The sequence below is a fragment of the Phalacrocorax aristotelis genome, chromosome 2, assembly GCF_949628215.1.
Source record: "Phalacrocorax aristotelis chromosome 2, bGulAri2.1, whole genome shotgun sequence".
NCBI lineage: Eukaryota > Metazoa > Chordata > Aves > Suliformes > Phalacrocoracidae > Phalacrocorax > Phalacrocorax aristotelis.
This window is the reverse complement of record NC_134277.1, coordinates 54,041,809-54,060,932: the sequence shown is the minus strand read 5'-3', so window position 1 is coordinate 54,060,932 and position 19,124 is coordinate 54,041,809. Positions and strand designations below refer to the sequence as shown.

The following is a 19,124-nucleotide window of genomic DNA, read 5'->3' as shown; positions in this document are numbered from 1 at the left end:
CCCTCTCGGATGTTACTAGCATGGAGCAGTTGCAGAAAAAAGGAGTAAGCCCCTGTGAGTTGAAGGCAGCATTAACAGACCCGCAAAATCTCTTGTCCTATTCAAGGAGTCCTGGCTGAAATGCTCTTGGTCCTTGTCTCTTCCCACTCTTCTCTATACAGGCGGACAAGCTGGGGGCTGCCCCTTTTCTCTGCAGACCGCTGTGAATAACCTCCTCTTTTTTTTCCTAATACCACTGCGTAGCATAGGCAAGATCACATAAGAAAACAAATGCGGGGTCAGCACTCAGTTTACTTGCAAGTTCATTAAAACAGCAGTGTCTGGAGGCCTTTTGGCTAAATAATTCTGTAATAGAAAACAGACTCTTGTTGCTTTCTTTTGGGCTACTATTTTTATTTGGTTGTTGTTCCTCAAGCGTTTTGGTCCTATTTCAAAACTTGTTTCAATTAAATGAAGAGGGTTGGTTTTTTTTTTGGTGTGGTTTTTTTTTTTTTTTTTTTTGTGCTTTCCAGTTTAAAAGTTGTGTTACTGCTGCAAAAAGGAGTCCCCTGGTTGATGAAGCTGGGATTGACAGGGATATTCCTGACAAAATAACATTAAAGAAACCAACTTGTAGATTAAAAATTTGGAAGAAACAAGACCTCCTCCCCCTTCCTTCCCCCAGCCGAGGTCTCCTGTTGCTGCTTCTGGCATGCATCACATCTTTGAGGATACAGTATCATGAGAAAACTGTCACTTGGTGATGTATTAGGGTAATATATCATGAGAGCATCATTTCTTCAGAGGATATGGGTAGTAAAAGACATGATTCTGGCCAGACAGAGCAGCAGGGGACCTTGCTTTTTTTTCTTCCCTTTTCTTTAATCTACCCCTGTTTTTGTGTTGTACAGAAGTGAGTTTCTTCATGGGATATGACTTGTTGCAGAGTAAGTTAGGAGGCCCATTGGGCTTTTTAAACTCTTTAAGAAGTACATGGCCTCAAGGGCTGCTTTGTTCAAAGTTTTTTAGAACAGGCTCAAACCCAAAACTGGTGCATTTGCCACTGCTTCAGTCTCCATTGTAAGGGTCAAGTAAGCAGACTTCAGACAGCAAAGGAAATAAAGGTGCAATGACAGGTAACTATTGTTTGGATAATATATTTTTAGATTTAGCCTATCAAAATGTGATGAAATTATATTTATAAAAAAACAGTCAATGCATCTCTCTTAAAAAAAGGTCAAATTAAGTTTTAATTCACATCAGTAGAAGAAAAATTCCTGTCGGTCAGTATTTAGTCTGTAATAGAAGATATAGTTATCTTATCCAAAAATAGGAATTCTGAGCTGATGGACTCAGATTTTGATGTTTGTTTTATTTTTAATGTATTCATGGTTTTGTAGTCATGGTTTTTATTGTATTCATGTTTTGTTGTTCTCTCATTGGCAGTGTCTGCTGGAAAGTAAGCTGAACACAGTCTATAGGACCAGGACGGCAATTAAGAAACAAAAGTATTGTTAGGACACTCATTTGATGCAGCTGAGTTAATTTTTGAGATGGGACAGAACATGACACCGTGACTTGTTCTAAATTTAATTGAATTCAAATGATTTAATTATTTATTTTAAACCTTCGGCACAATCTGCTTTACCCTCTATGAAATCGGCTCGATAATTCATCAGTGCCATCTTCAATGTTTTTTTGGGTTTTCTTTTTTTTTCCTGGCTAGAATTTACTTAGTGTTTTCAGACTAGTTTGGCTCGGGGGTGATATAAGCAAACTCCTTCTTCTCCGAACCATCCTATGGCACGTAAGGGGGCTCAGCAGAGCAGCATGCTCCGGAAGATAATAACCCAGGGCAGCAATGCTGTCCCACACCTGCTGACTCCAGCTGTGTGTGGGTGGCCTCTGGACCGAGCTAAGGTAATGGAAGATTTTATGGCCTTCAGCTGCCTGTCCCTTCGCTGGGAGAATGAATTCTGCCCCATCAGCTTTGGTCAGGGTAAACCAGGCTAGGGTGGGCCACACTTTCAAGATCACACATTTTTCTCAAAATGAGCTGGGCAGTGATCATCCGAAAAGTTTTGCTGGCTGATCTGAGTGACTGGGAACATCTAGCAAGGGGCAGACCGTAAGCTTACAGGGTGGGTCAGTGAGCTTCCAGCAGCACGGATACAGGTTTGCACCCTGAGGTTCAGATTGACAAGTATTGCCTGTGCCTGCTGTTTTCTTAGGTATTGGCATCAGATTTAAGTGACTGACAATTAATACAAATTCTTTATTGACAAAGTAGAAAAACCATGAATTTCTTTTTTGTTTGTTTAAAACCACATTTCAAATTCATCGAAAAAGCCATGAATTTTAAAAGCATGCATCTCATGAAATGCAAAGGTGTGGTCTCCCACAAGAACCCCAGTGCATACCCCTTCCCTGAAACTTGGCTCCTGGATTACTGTAGGTAGTTTTTTTCAGACTACAGGGCAAAATGCTGGGAACCTGTGAAGACCGTGTCTCTTACTGCTAGAAGACCATCACGTTGTTCTGTTGACAGGTAAAGAGTTTTGCCTTTAACTTTACAGATGAAGAACTCTCACCCGAAGTGGCACTTGGAGGTTGAGGTGGAGGCAGGGCGATTGAGAGCTAAGCAGTCTGGATCTTGATGTGGCTTTCTCGCTGACTCAGTCTGCAGTTGTGGTCATTTTGTCTGGCTGCGTCTGTGTCAGTAAGCTCACGGGAGCAGGGATGTAGCCCTATGATGTGCTTATGCGACGTCTGATGTAATGGGACCCTGATCCCAGCTGCAGCCTCAGCAGTTGCATTGATGCAAACGAATGTAAGAGAGAGAAAGCGCTTTCTTTTCACCACGTAGTAGTGCACCAGGTTGCTGTCAGGGAGTGTTGGCATTGCAGCAGGCTACAAAGGTCAGTTTCCTCGTGCTGATGAACATCATTAAACACAGTGGGGAAAAAAAAAAATCTGTTCAGTCTATAAGGGGTTGTGAGTGATGTGTCCTGAATGACTTGCACATACTCATGCCTTCCTCACAGCGGTGGGGAATACCCGTTTGCAGTGAAATTCGGTGTCATCTTTCAGCAGGGCCTTTGTTTTAATTGTTGTTCCTAGGAAGTGGGGAGAGCTTAAATTATGAAGGGGTTGGTTGATGCTGGCTGAGCACCACTGCAGGGAGAAGAGCTGCAGCCTCCTCACTGCTTGCCCTCAAAGAGGCCAGATAAGCTAAAGCGATTACAGGGATGAGGGGATAAATTGGAGGCTACTGTGTGCTCTGCTGAAAAAAGGAAAAAGAGACTCTGGACAACTGGTGTGTTTTGTTCCTGACAAAACACCACCATTTGCATCTAATGCAATTCATGCTGAAATCACAGTCATGTTGTGCCACAGGCAAGGACCTAATGCTGGAAGTACTGAAGCATATGTTTGGCTTCACTCCTGTCAGTTGTCCCATTGAAACTGAAAACACTCTTAAAATAATAGCACTTTTCTCTCTGTGAGGTGAAGCATATGCCTTGGTGCTTATAGGTTTATGTGGGTAAAGAGAGACAACTGTATCATTTTGCAGAAACACACATTGTTTCATAGGAAAATATTTTTTTTCACCTTGAATTTAAAACACACACCTAGTGTGCGAAATCATTTTTGTTATTGTACCCACAAAATTTGTTTTTGCAAGGAAAAAAACCCAGATAATTGGAGGAGAACAAGGGAAACGAGACCTTTTTTCTCATCTCCCTTGACAGTGGTTTGAAATGTCTGCAGGCACCTCTCCTTGGGGAGTGGTGTCTCTTCCCTGCAGTCAAATTGTGTGGCTCTTGCTTAGGCGGAGAAATGCTAATGCGTGACAGCAGTCCCACGGTATTAGCAGGGATTGCTTACGTGCATCAACTCCGCCAATTGAAGGGAAGTTTGTAAACTGGACCTGAGATGGCGAGTTCCAGGCAGGAGTGTCAAAGGAGCAAGGCTACTCTTTTCAGAAAGCACCTCAGGATTTGTCTAGACCATGAGTTACGCACATGTCTGAGCTTGTTCTCGAGTTCAAGTTGGCCCAGCATCAGGGTTGTCTGCACGTAAGCATAGCTGCAAGCACAGGCTTGGGAGCCTGGTGCTCCCAGGTTTTGCGGAGGGACAGAGCCTGCGACTACTGCTGGCCCAAACCTTTGCTCCTGTGTCCTGCATGGACTGAGCATGGCTCCGTGCACACTTGAGAGGATGCTCTGGCCATGTGCAACATCTGGCAGAGAGCTAACAGCATGGCTGGAGAACGTGTGGGTCATGGCACGTGGCGTGCTTTGACTTGTGTTTGAGCCTTCCCTACGCCTTGCGCTAGAGATCCTGCCTAAGTGACTTGAGTGCACTTGCTTCATTAATTTTAAAAGGCTTTTTCTTTTCCCAGGGTCATACATGCATGTTTGAAAGCTGCATCCCACATTCCCTGGGGCTGACTTTTGCCACTGTTTGAAAATTGTTGTTGTTTTGGTGGCAGATCCCACAGGCTTCTCCTGGCAGAAATTTAAGGATGCTTTGAACTACTTGGTGAAGAGTCCTATCAGAGTTACTTGTGGGACTGTGATGAATAATGGTAAAAAATGACCGTCTTCCAAATTAGCCATGAATAGTAGTTTGTATTCCTACGTAATCTGTCCCTGTTGCTTTTATTGTTTTTCCTCCACAGCTCCACAGCCTTTCTTGGTTAAATGAAAGCTCAAACAATATTTTTCCTATTCAATATAAATAGTTAGTAACCTCAGGATATCAGAAATGCGGCATAAACCTCCTAAAAGCATTTTCAGTACATAGAAAGCAAAAGCAAAAAAAAAAAAAGAGAAAAGCAGACTCTCACAGGGGAAGTCTAGCCCCCTGAGAGCCCACATCTGCAAAGTCTTCAGCAGCCAGCTGTGACGGCACAACAGTGGGCTCGGGGTACTGCTGGTGGAGGCGCTCCGTCGTACAGCCCTGAGAAACGAAGGGGACTCCTGATTTTTCTTTTTTTTTTTTTTTTTTCTCTCTCTCCTCTTCCAAGCCAAACCCAGGTTGAAAAGAGCCATCCTCCTGGTGGCTGCTGTGAGCCGGCAGGAGCCCAGTGGGGAACCCTGTAGAAAGTTGGCTGCGGCTTTCAAGCTGTGGTTTGGCACACGTCCTCTCCAAGACCTCTGCCAAATATTCAGATTTCTTTTTAGTGGTTCTTTTTTTTCTTTTTCTTTTCATGTTGGCATTTTATTTAACTGTACCACATGAGTTTAAGGCTGTTAGTTTGATATATTTTGTCACCAGAATGGGCTATTTTGTGTGGAGTTCTTTGATGGAAGGTAAAAATACGAGGTGTATGTGGAAGGTGAACAAATTGCATTGAGAGAAGGTTGTAGTAAAGGTAACATGAAACAGTAACGCTGGTATTAGGTCTGGTTAGTGCCTCTCTCTTGTATGGGGATTTAACATGGCCTTTGCACACCAAGTTAAAGAAGAGACCTTTGGTTCCTAACGGCAAAGCGTGAGAGAGGGAAGAAACACGAGCACCCAACAAAACTTTCTGATCTTTTCCCAGATGCATTAAAAAGTGAGTTGGACTCATTGGGCACAAGAGAGGAGTCTGGGGTGATCCTCCAGCACTTCCCTAAATTTTCCTTTCTGAGGGAGTTTGGGATTCCAGCGTGAACCCTTTGCTGAGCCGAATGCTGACTGGGGAGTTGCGTCAGCTGTGGCAGCATTGTTCTGGATCAGCCTGACCTCTTTTAAAAAAATACGTATTTTTCCAACACTAATAAAAACCTTAGCTGAGGTTCTCTCCCTTTCTGTGTGTGTGCCTGAGCACTAAATTAAAAAAAAAAAAAAAAATCCCAGATGTGAATCTATAAACCATCTGTTTAAAATAACTATTGTGCAGGACTATAATTAAAAGTTATTTATTATGAATCTTGGGATCCTATTATGGATTTTGACTGACTCCCAGGTTTCTGATTTAGCAAACGGTTTATGTATTTATGAGCCATGTGCCTCTTCTGCACTTCCCGGTGCCAGAGTGCATGTCCTTTAAACAAAACGAAAAAAATCCCCTACCCTCCCATAACTGTTGGCTTCTGAATGTTGCTGTCTAAGAAGTTTTCTCTTAAGAACAGCAAAAATCAAAGTATCTGAGAGCTTTCAACAACTCCAGAGAAACTGTTGACAACACAGATGGAGGTTTGGTAATACAGCTCCCCTGCATGCAGCTACTTAGCAACTTTTTAAATGTATGGCTGGGACAAGTAATGAATTATGATTACTGGGGGTAGGAGGGGTTGTATTTGGAAGGAACGGATTTGTTGCTGAAGTCCATTTGCTCTTGCCCTACGCTTTGCCCTTGTGAAATGGGAGGGAAGGAGGCAGCAAAATTGAAACAAGCAGATGGACAGTACACATTAAGAGCAGTGTTTTGGACCACAGGGTGAAGGAAAAAAAAACAAACCCCAAGTGACAATTGCTCTTTGTTTTATCTTTGTGCTTTTACACCCAGTGGGCCTAGGAGATCTGTGCTGGATAATGCCTGACTGCAATAGACTAAACAATGATTTACCAGCCCTGTTTTATCTACTGCTGGCCTATGATTGATCTGCATGGTACATTAACCCTTTCCTCCATGTCTGCTGGCCTAGTTTTCCACAAGATGCAGCGCTGAGATAAAACAACAGGATTTTCGGAAAGAATGACAGGGTTAAATTTGGTCCTAGAAGAAGCAAGACACACTCGGCTGCGCTTCCCAGGAGCTACGCTCATCTTTGTGTACTACAACAGGGATTTTGCTGTGAAGACTACGTTGGGGCAGTACCTTGCAATTGTCACTCTACTGTATATTTGTTCATCAAAAAGCCCCAAAAGGAGCCATGGGAGCTGTGCCCCTGAGCGGTGCTGTACCTCACACCCTGGAAGAACAGCCTAGCTCCTGTGCCAGGGAGAAAGGCACCCCAGGGCGGCATCTGAAACAGCCAGTTTTGGAGCTGTGTGGGGCTTGCCTATAATACCAGCTTGAGAGGAGAAATAATAGCTTTGCAAATCCCACCTTGCTTAGGGCTTAGCCACTCTTCTTTGTGGTGGCAAAGACTGGCTCTATTTACGTGGGATACACAGACGTATCTCTGCAGGCAGGAGGCTGGAGCTTCTCCTCCAAGGGATAGAGCTGATCTTGCCCTTTTCTTTAAAAAAGAAGCAAAAAAGGAAAAAAGGGGGGGAGGTGTGTGTGTGCCAGTGGCACCTCCTGCCTGCCTTTTAGCACCATGCAGTAGAAACTCACCTTTGAGCCAGCAATCCAGGTTCAGTTCCCTCTGTCTCCAGAGGCAATTCAGAGGTTTGCCTTCTGCTTTCCCCACAAGCATCCTCACTGTCAGGACTGGTGGCTTTTGGGAGCATGAGGAACAAGCCCCTCTTCTGCTGAAGCTGGGCCACTGAACAGCAAATAGTTCAAGGTCTACTGGGCTAAAAAAAGAAATATGAACCTGCAGCCTACTGCTTAAGGCACCCTCCAAATGGGGAGGACCCTTCGGTCCCTGTCGCTGCACTGTAGGCCACTAATGTACTTTACATGGAACAGCTGCTTAATGTAAAACAACCCTCGGCACTGGGACATGAACTCCAAAATCAACTTCCCTCCCAGGAAACCTTCCACTCACTAGGCTGTACAGCCCGGCGCAGTTTTGCTTTCTCTTTCCAGTTGCTTTCATCCTTACCTGTAATCCAGGTCCCGAGTTTGGGGTTGAGCCGCCAATATTGGTGGTGATAAGGGAAGTAGAGTAAGATCCAAATTTGGCTGCCCAACCGGGTTGGCTCAATGGTACCAAACTTGTCATTGGCAGAGAATATTTCTGACTGAAGTGATCTGGGCCAAACAGGAGACTGCTTGTTAGTAATGGTAGCAAGTAGCTCCTGTTTGAAATATGTGTGTTGGAGTCATCCTTAGGAACATTTTTTATCACCAGCAAGAAGAAACTACATCAGGATGTACCAGAGGGTAGAGAGAGGCAGCCAGTTCTTGGGGGAGAGGGCAAGAAGCTGTCTGGGAAGCTGGGCTGCATGAGGTGTTTGTCCCAAGAGCCTCCTGGGAATCAGGGAACAAAAAGAAGTAAGGAGCTGTGATCTACTTCTTGCCCTGCCATCCACAATAATGATTCCTCCCTTTGAAGAGGGAGTCAAATGGGTAGCTGCCTGCTGGACTCCCAGATGTGGGTCCTACCCAGTTAGATTGGCCTAGAAAGGCACTGTGCATCTTGCAGAGGTCCATGATGCATGCTGCAGCTAGGTAAATCATGTTCTCCAAAGGAACATTAACCTAAACTGGATTTTGCCCACCCTTCAAACCTGCTGTCACCATGCAGAAGATTTTCCCACAGATAAAGGTAACGGGGCTGGTAGGCTTATTAAATCTTTCCTTGAGTAAACTCTCAGTATAAAGAATCAGATCTTAGCAGAACCCTTTAAAATACAGACTGTGTGTAAAGCTTGATTCTGCTGCCCTTCATCAGGCTTTATGGAGGCGAAGTCGGGGGGGCACCTTGTTCACGTAAAGGGAATAAAGATCTCACCCTTTGCTCTAAAAAGAAGTTGTTCAGCCAGTTGCACTGCTGTGCCGTGGCTGCTTTGTGCCAGTCCAGAGCTACAGGCCTGACATAAATTTAGCTTAACTTCCCAGATATATTGCATTTATTGTTCCTCTGCAGTGCTGGAGTGATGCAGAGCAGCCAGCGTCTAGCAGTGACCCGGCTTTTTACAGTAGTCATTTGTGTCGCTGCAGCTGCGCTTTAGGGCCTGATTCTCATTTGCTGATTTCACACGGGCTTGGTGAGAGTGAGTCCTCATTTAAACACTGATAAGATTGAAGTGCCTTTATAGTTCCCATCAGATCAGGCAGTGACTTTGAAGAAAATAAACCTCTGATTTTAGACAAAGAGCTGGAGTGTAATAAAAGCTGCGTGTTATCCTTCACAGGCACCTTGAATAAGGCCACAGGGAGCAAAAGAAAAAGACTGGAAAGCACAGTTTCTTTCCCTTTAGTTTTATGATTTACATTTTTCTAGCCCTTTGATTTTTTGGTCTCTAATTAAGTCATAAGATTGGGTGAGGTGGGTGCTTGCATCTAGTAAATGGCCACCTGTGTCACTTAATGAACTGAGCTACTAATTATAGGTGGAGGTCACTTCAGAGGGCTACTTTCACTCAGGAATTTAAAGTAGCAAAATTTTACTGAAAGAAACCCCCAAAGTATTTGTTTTCTGCCTTCATTTAAAGGCAGGGGTAACCAGAAGGGCTGACACCAGAGGGGCAAGCCAGGCTATAAATGGAATATTTCTCCTGCCTGCTGTCACACATCCTCTATTGACATTCCTTAATGTGGTCAACGTGCTCTTTGGCTTTGACTATCGCTGGCTTTTTGCCATAGAAAGATGACGCTGTAATGTATAGTGATTCTGCCTGCTTGTGTTGTTTATTGATTTTCAGCATTTTAGGGAGAAAGATGAATTACATTAGTCTCTTTTCTAGCATAGTATATAGTAGGCTCTTTCGAAGACCCTCCGGGTAGCAAGGTAATACCACCAGCTAAAAATGATTTTCAGCAGTGACAGAAAGTTTTGTTTCCTCTGAGGTTGCCACCTTTTCCTCAGCCATCTGTCCTTTTGCCACTGTAAGAAATGATTCCTGAGTTGTGCAGCACCTCAAGACCCTGAGGATATTTTAACAAGCACATCATGTCGCTAGTTGTTCATTTAAATAAAGTGAATTTCTTCAATGGGGCATGTTTTCTGTACTATGATGGGTCGCGGTTACGAATTACTGTCTAAGTGGAGTTTAAACACCATTTACTTGAGTTCCTGGATAATTCAGAGACTGTCTTCTACTGCGTTCTTTCAAGGGCAGAAAGGTGTTTTGAATCACAAGCACATCTCCTGAAGTGAAAGGGCAAGGTGCTAGCCTCATGTTTTATTTTCTGAGTTGCAAGGAACTGAGCCCTGGATTTAGTTCCCCTGCAACAGCTTTTGTAATTTTTTTTTTTTCCAGAATAAGGAAGTGACATGCAAGAGAGAGAAGTGTCCGATGCTCTCCAAAGACTGTGCCCTCGTAATTAAGCAGAGAGGAGCTTGCTGTGAGCGTTGCAAAGGTGCGGTTCCTTTCCTGTTGTTTCCCTCTTTTTAGAATGTTATCAGTTCACATTTACGTTGCCAGAGACAGGACAAAATTGGGAGCTTCTCAGCTGGGACTTGGCTGTCACCAGAGGCTCAAAAAGGGCAGTAACCACAATTAAAATCAATGTGTTTCCAAAGCTGGTGGAGAGGCACAAATTCACATATTCCTCCTGTAATTATTAGTTCTTGCACGACAACAACCTTTTAGGAATGCATCTTTATTGTACTTCATTGGTATGTTGTTAGTCTTTTGAGAGATGTCTCCTGTTCTAACTTTGCCTATCAGAAATATTTGAGGTCAAAAATCAATCTGCTAGTAGTGACCGGTCAATAGGAATTCCTTAAACTTTTTGTGTGCTTGAACAGAATAGGAATAATGCTTCTGAGTAACAAAGAGCTGAGTAATTATCCGTGACTATTTTTATTTCTCCCTAAACTAGAATCAAACCAACCAAATTATATTCATTTTACTAATATTTCCTGATTCAAATAATAATTTTGTAGACTTTTTTTAAAGCCAAAATGGGCATCAAGCTGAACACTGTACATTTGTTTCTTGACCAACAGTGTATCCTCCAAGTTCTTTAGAACAACCTAATTATCAAATAGAAAAAATCAATAAATGAACTCTGTAAGAATGCATGGCATGTAACTACCATGCTTATCCGCATGAAAAACATGCAAGTAGATGAAGTTGAAAACTAATCTTTTTTTATATCAACGCAGTAAGTAATATACCCTAAAACACTAATTTTGCTGAGGGACTGCTGACGTAATCATTGACGTGGAGAATGTCGGATTCAGACAGCTTTACTTTTCTTTAGTTTTTTTCTGGTGTTTAATTCCCCAGTGGTGATAGAGTGGCTTTGGGAGGGTGATAGGGTAGGATAAATTGTTGGGAAATGCGAGCGTTTATTGCCTTCCCAGAGGAAATACAAATGCAGGAAAGCAGATTACACTGCAATTCAGATGGAAGAGACATATAATGGATATGTGTTTTTCCTGGATGGTTGCAGAGGTTTGTTAGCTGCTGTGCTCATGATTTGCTTCTGTGGTGCGACTTAGGAATAGGTCTGGCAAGCTCCAGTTCGAGGATTTGTCTAAAAGTCTGACACTTAAAAGAACAGGAAGTGAAGTAGGGAAAAAAAAAAAAGCATTACTGAAAGTGTAAGAACTTTTAGTTACAAGTTTTATATAAATTAAATGTAATTTATTTGTTTTGTCAAATTGTGTCTAGTGTCAGCTTTATAGCAAAAGATTCCTAAACATTGGTTTGGTTAAGCTGGAGGTTGATTCTCTGTTTTGATGAAGGATGCGTGGTTGGTCAGTTGCATGTAAATTTTGTACACATACATATGCGTAGGTGCACATATGCATACAAAATGATTCTACACTGAGGAATATTAATGTTTCAAAGTTGAGGATACCAATATTAGTGTGTATGGGCTATTATCATGAGGTGGAAACTTTAATTCAGACTCTTTGTAAGATATTCTGTTTATCCTGAATTGGGGTGAGTTCTTATAGAACATTATTAATAGCCTTGAGCCTAGATCTGCAGATTGGTATGCCTGGCATCTCTAACAGGAAAATCAATAGAAACTGTTCAAAAATAGAATTAGGAGGCATGTGGATAATTGCAATATAAGGGGGAAGAAGAGTGATGCCTCACAAAAATGCTAGTTATCTGAATTTATCATAAGCATATGGGTAGAGAGATCCAACTGATGTCGTCTTCCTGCATTTCTAATAGGCATCCAACAAGATCCCTCACCAAAAAACTACTACAGAAACTAAGCAGTTTGTAGAGAAACTCATCAATGAATAAGTAACAGGTGGTGACGATGTATAGTTATTTTCGTGGTGGAAAAATGTTACCAGAAGATTCTTGCAAAGATTTCAACTTGTCAACAATCTCAATAATGATCTAGAAAAAGGGTGAAGAGGGACACAAAGTTTGCTGCTGCTGACCTAACCTCTTTAGTGTAGCAAAGGAGGAGGGCTGCCTGTGAGGATTTGCAGAAGGTTCTTGGGACATTGAACAACTGATGACAAAATGGCCAAGGAAGCTAATGTAGGTGAGGATAAATGGGTGCACACAGGACAAAACAGTCCTAACTCTACAAATACAATGCTGGGCTCTGAGCTGACAATTACCTATTAACGACTGTTTCTTAGTATTATAAATAACACTTCTGTAGCAGGATCAGCTCAACCCTCAGTAGCTCTCCAATGGGAAAACCGAATTTTGGCTAGAAGGACATTTGGTCTCATTCAAGATGGCAGTTCCTATATACTTAAGATGCAAGAAGAGCTTTAAATTTCAGAATTTAAAAAATTTGAGGGCTTAGTTCTCCAAGTAAATGCAAAATTTCTGAATAAGTTTTTCTGCTCTTCCTGAAAAGTAAAGCTAACTATGCACCTGTATAACTACAGCAGTCCTGACGTGACGGATTGTCACCAGGTTGTTCTGGTGCCACGGGAGGAGGCTGACGGAGCCACCTCTACTCCCAAGGAAGCTGCTTCTTGTTCTGCTACTCTGAACGCTGCTGAAGCTCCTGCTCTGTTCTGTGCAAAACCCAGACTGAGTGTCCCGTAGGGAGTATTTGGGGAATCAAGGGTGCAAACACCAGCCTGGCTATGTAGTACTTCAGCTGCTCCCTTTGGTGTCCCAGCAGCTCCCCGGCCCTCCCCATCCAGCAGCTCAGCTGCAGCCAGGACTTGGCCCTGCAGCACTTACTCACAGTCACTATTTTGTCAAGCTGCCAGAGTGCCTACAGGGAATGCAAGCAGAAAAAGGGAAACAGGGATTTTAAATATTTTTTTTTTTTTTTTAACTGGTTGCATTTCATCTAAACCTCAACAAAATGTTATGAAGAAAAGACATCAGAACCTGATGGCTTTTTCCTTGGATTTGTTCCCAAATCCTAAAAAAACTTAATCAGGCCTTATGGGCTATTGCCAGCTCTCTTTGATAGCTTCACTTCTTCCTACCTTGTGAAGAAATGAATGAATGAATGAATGGATTCTGTCATTTGAGTACAACGTCAGGAGGATAACATCAAGACCAAAGGGTATGTTTCCAAAATTGGCTTGTGTAGGAAGGAAACCACCCCTCATGACTCATTTGTGACATTGCTGCCAGGATATTTTATTCTGTTATGAGGAGTGCATGAGGACCGGGTATGTAGGCCCAGTGTCTCTGATAGCAAAGTAGTAGTCTGAAACAAAGAAATGCTATATGCCTGCAATGGTGCATCCAGCTGAACTCCTGTGTTTAGAACTTTGCATACAGGAGGAATTGAACTGTTGGTAGAGAATTTTTCCTGCAAATTGACATGTGCTGAGCATAACTCCCTTGCTTCCATTTGGATATTTGTACGCTACTTACATAACTTATAACATTTTTTTTTTCCCTTTTCCTAATAAATAAAAAAGTAAGAAACAGCTGCAAATATAGCTTTTGTAATCAGAAAATTCATTTAGGTGGAAACATGCTTTCCCTAACATATTCAGAGATTTGGCTTTATTTAAGATTTTAATCCTCCAGACTAGCAATGTGTTTTAACACTATTCTTAATTTTAGGCTCATAGGACTTTGCATAGTAAAGTCAATGGGGCAAGGTGCTCTATTGCTGTGTGTTTCTGCAAAGTTTGGAAGAGAGAAATGTAGGCCCATGACGTATGGCTCCCTGCTGCAAGGAGAATGCGAACAGCTGGGTATAATAGTGAAAACTTTCAATGAGATTATTCTTCTGACAGATACTTACTGTAGTGTATAAAACATATTATATACATCTAGCATGCTATTAATTTTGAAAATATTAAAAAATTAAGCCCTCTTATTACTTTAGCATAGGATAAATAGGCCACTTTTCATTTCTCATTTTATTTAATATGCTTAATGAAAATATATGAGATCACTGAGATTATAGATACAGATTTGGTAGTATTTTCTTATTTAGTTGTGCGGAAACCTGTCACTTGGATATAGAGCTCTTTACACCTCCAATAATAAGTGATTTGGTCTCTGAAGAAATGGTATTACTGGCTCAGGGCTGCATAAAATTAGCATTTCTAGAACTGTGTACCATACTCTGCTCATTTACCGTAAGAATTTTTTTTATTTTTCTATGGATGTGCAAAGACAAAATTGGTGTGTATTTGTTACAACAGATATGATTTTTTGTTCTGAAGTTTCCTTCACGTTGCATGTGTGATTTTGCCTTTTCTACCCTTATTAACTTCTGAGAGTTACTGTGGGTTTTTTTGTTGTGTTGTGTTGTTGGTTTTTTTTAATTAATTAATCATCTTAGAGGTTCACATGCTGTGCTCTATTGATCTGGAGTCTACCAGAGAATGGAATGACAGCCCAGGCAACAGCAGTGCTAGTTCCCCTGAATATTGAATATCTGAAGATATCATAGTTAATTCTGTATTTCTTGGAAACTATAGCAAATATTATGGTTGAGGAATGCAGCCAATTTCAACTGTTAGGGCTGGCTTGCAAAGGATGTTAGAGGAAGGTTATGAGTTTATCAGTGTTCTGGCTACTCTACTAATGCCATGCAGGAGTTATACATACATTCGGCACTTTGTTCGCCTGTGGGAGACCCCTAGTATGGGATACCAGTTTGGTGCCCTGCTATAAGACTGACCAGGGGAGACTTTGTGTGAGGCCCTGATGGGGCATTATCACTTGCAGCCCATCCTCACATGCTCCAAGGCAAGCTTTCAGTGACAAGGATGCAGTCTAGTACATGGACGGAAGGGGATAGGCTGGGAAGATAATTATATATTTTCCTACTAAAATCTTTTTCACCTTCATCTGAATAATCTAGTCCTGACATCTGTCAGAGATTGGCTATGGAAACAGAGATGGTTTGGGGACATCCTTTGATGTCACCTTTCTGTTACATCACCCTGTCATGACACCCTTGACCCAATCAAGCCTTAACTTATCTCTTGGCCTTTCTCACTGTCTCTCAGTCTCTTGGTAGCGTGCTCCAGCTCTGAACAGGCAGGCCTGTTTCTTGATGCTGGAGGTACAGGTTTGTCTCAATGTTCATTCAATTTCTAGCTTTGTATTTCAAGTAAAGCAGGGATTTTGAAGAAGTGACATGTAGCTGCTGAGGACAGTATTATCCAGTATCATCATGGTGCCAGCTTTGATTACTGCTGGTTATGCCTAAGAAAAGGTCTCTATCTCTCCATCCTTCCTTTGAGTTAGCTCTTTCTACAAAGGCCTTTGCACATATATTTCATATCCCTTGAATATCTGCTGCATAATATTATGTTCAGTAGAGCCTCAAATTTCAGATTTTCTTATTATGTTGGTTAATATAATTTTCCATTTATAGAAGAAGCTTTTCATGAGCTGTCTTGTCATGTTGTCATAAATAATTTTGCAGTCAAACATCAGTTACCCAGGCTTTTACAATCACAGAGGAGTTGTTCGGGATGCTTGTATTAGAAAATAGCATGAAACCTTCATGGTGGCATGTGGATGTACTTGTACCTTGTGTGTGGACATTGTGTCCAGTGCAGCAAAGTGAAAGGATGCTGAAGACCAGGATGAAGGCTTCACACAACATTCACATGTAACATTTCTGTGGAACAACATGATAAGCATCTTAGGATGGTTACTACTGGAATAAGAATTTATTTTACTGTTTGACTTTGAAGTTGTAAGCCGTACTGCTCGTGGGTGATTTTGCTGGTGTGAGGAATTTGGGTATAAATAGCAAGTAACCGTGTCACCAAGCAACATCGTTCATGACACCCCTTGTCATGAAGTCAGTTCTCCAGCTGCCTGGCTGAGCAAGCACATTGAGTATCAGCTTGAGATTCAACGGCAGCTCTAACTGTATGGCATTTTTGATCACGAAGGTCTTGTGGACCCTGCAGAGTGATTTGTTCCCCCTATATATATATTTGTGAAACACAAGACATTTAGGAAGGTGAAATTCAGGCCCAGTGGGGTGCAGGGGGCAATAGCAGCACTGGGAGGAGTTCATGTTTTTGTTTCTGCTGCTATTTGCTCAGCGAATATGAGCTGCTTTGCATCATGTGTCTGTGAACTTTGCAGTCCTGGCACAGCTCACCCCCGTGGCCACTTTGTTCTGCTCTGTTGTATGCCCTTTACGTGGCCCCTGTGCCTTGCATCCCTTGGGTACTGTAATTGCAATGGGTCAGCTGCAAATAGGTTTGATTGTACTCGGTTACAGAGGAAAGAGTTGGATTTTCACTGTTTAAAGTAAGACTTAATAAGCATGGGAGATTTTGTGTATATTTTCATGCTTCTGTGTTGACAAATGAAGACCAGGGTTACCCAACAGGAAGTTTAATTTTCTAGTAGCTGTCAATGGCTTTAACATTAAGACATGTGAAAAATATATCTTATAATAGATGTACGTGTGTTCACAGTTTTCTTATTTTGGCCAACAGATTTCATACCAGGGAAATACTGCAGAATGTACAAGTTATTGGAGTTTTTTTGGTTTTTGGTTTGGGTTCCTTTCTTTTTTTTTTTTTTTTTTTTTTTTTTGGCTAGAACTGGTATTTAGTGTTAGCATGCCTGGATACCTCCCCGAGGATTAATTTATCAAACACTAAATAAAACATGTCTTCTGACTGTTTTCTTTTTCCTAATGTTTATTTTCCATGCCAATAGAGAGGTTACTTTTTGAAATAGAAAGTGGAGGGAAAGCAAGAAAAAGACTTAATAGGAGAAGAAAGATGCTGAAAAATGAGGGATGGGGAGCCAGTCTATTGTGCACCAATCTATCACTTTCTCTTGGGACAATACGGAAATGAGTTGTCTATAAAATTCTCATTAGCCTAAAATAAGCAAAAATCTCCTCTGGAATCTTATTAGGCAATGTCAAATTGAGTAATAAAGGCTTGTTTTTAATGAACTCACGAGGACACTGGTTGAGCTTTAGCACTACTATACTCTCACAGTCAGTTTCCCTATCTTCATGATACTGGTCTGTGCTGGCCTGCCCGGGGAGCAAAAAAAGGGGTCATTTAACAATGTTACTGGATTTGGAAAGACAAATGGCTTCCTGATTGTCAACTTGTCCACATGCCAATAACAAAATCTGCTATAATTTGCCTCTCTTGCTATTCCAGTCCAATTCCATGTGAGGATTCTTATTTTGGAATTAAATTGCTCTCTTTCAAATAAAACCAGCTAAAGGTTGGTTTATTATGTTCAAAAATAAGATGCTCAAGTAAGGCATGCACAACATTGAAACAAAGTAGCTAAATTAGTAAATTAGAAGTAATTTAACAACTGTTTTATTGTCCTTTTTTGTGCAGGAATGACTCAAGTCTAGAGGATCATTTTGCCTTTATGAGGTGACTAGAAGGTAATTAGCAGTTTCCACTGCATATACAACAACTGACCAACTTCAAAGTATTCAGTGGTTCGGTTTGATTCAGATAAGCAACTTTAAGCTTGCATGTTTATCCAGGGCTTATCTGAACTATTTGGGCTGAAGTAGGTAATAGAAACAAAACCTACAACTAAAAGAAAGTTAATATTTTACATTAATAAAACACCAGCTATTCTTAAAGAAAGAAGCAGGAAAGACCAACAAATTAGGACATACTCCTTGACTGATATGAATCACCTTACCTCCATTAAAATCGATATAAACACTGACATGTAACTTCCTTCCGTATGTGGAATCCTAAAGGTTTTCCTTATGGGGTATATGTCATGGGATCAAATTTACCTATTAATGTCAAATCTGTTACTTTTCCTGTACTACTGAGAACACTCTCAGGCTTTTTGGGTTCCCCTCTTGAAAACCTCCTATATAGCCCTTTCTTTCAAAGTTTTAGGTACGTATTCAGGCAGAAGTAAGTGGATGGCGTCAAAGTGATTGTGCTAAGCTCTGACCTTTCTTGATTTATTCTTTTCTCCTGCTTTCCCTTTCAAATATGGGATGGAGACAGTAAGTTAATATACTAATATTTCCAAAAGGAATTAAAATGTCTTTTAGGAACTTGAAGTATGTTCCGCCATACTTGGTTGTAGAAATTGGCATCAGGGACTTTGCTGATGCCTTTGGACATGAACTATTCAGTGACCGCTGCTTTCCAAGCTATGTATGACGGACCTTTAACCATGGATGAGTTAGAATGGCTCAGCTGAGTTGGCGTGGAAGGCAGGTGGGTTTCAACTCAGCTGAATTTAGGTGAGGCTCATAAATTTCCATGCTATGAATAGGTGGGCTAGGGAAGCCTGGGTGTATGTTTGCAGGTGTCAGCTGAGAGATTTGTACACTGAAAGTGAGGTTCAGAAGAACTAGCTGCTACGTAAGCTTTGTTTCCTTTGGCTTTTGAAGAGTGAGTGGTGGGAGTAGCTCTGGGGCGTACAAAGGGCAGAGTGTCAGGGCACACCTCTGGTCACGGACAGGTTAATATCTCACCCAGAGATTGTAAAGCACTTCCTTTCTTGCCTTGTCTTCAGTTTGCCTGACCTTCAGCCTTCCCCCGGCTCTTGCCAAGCCTGCCTGTGTTACTGGCTAACTCTCCCCTTCCTCTGTGTTGTTTTCTGCAACTGAGCATCTGATGAAATCCAGCTCCCACTGTGCCTCGCGTTGGTGTCTGCCCAATGCTGCTCTGACGCCCTTATTCAAGATGCTGGCCTACGCCAAAGCTCAGGAGCAGTCTTAGTATCTCTGATGCTTCTGCAGACTTTTCCATCCTGGCCTCCATTTCTACACTTCCTGTTTGCTGCCTGCAAGCTCTCTCTGCCACAGTGACTTCTGGTGTGCTGTCCCCCAGTGCTGCCAGCACCATGGGTCAGTGACAGAAGTGGCTCACAGGCAGGTGGAGTTTGGCTCCCCCCTTGCTGCTTTCCACAGGGACAGAAGCTGGTGCTGCAGGGAGAAGATTTTGTAGCATAGTTTGGATATGCACTTCAAGCTAGAGCAGTGGTGACTGCACGGATGCACCACCTTCATGCTTTCTCAA

General features: G+C 42.0%; 1 protein-coding gene across 6 annotated transcripts in view; it reads left to right on the top strand.

The window, feature by feature from the left end:
• BMPER (BMP binding endothelial regulator) overlaps positions 1–19,124 on the top strand; it is a 153,992-nt gene that overhangs the window by 15,631 nt on the left and 119,237 nt on the right. For 5 of the 6 annotated variants that reach the window (XM_075083606.1, XM_075083607.1, XM_075083605.1 and 2 more), the window contains exon 3: positions 10,012–10,111. The exons of the other annotated variant lie outside the window; for it this stretch is intronic. In XM_075083606.1, coding sequence (XP_074939707.1) covers positions 10,012–10,111 — 100 coding nt within the window. The remainder of the gene's footprint in view (positions 1–10,011; positions 10,112–19,124) is intronic. 6 annotated transcript variants of the gene reach the window in all.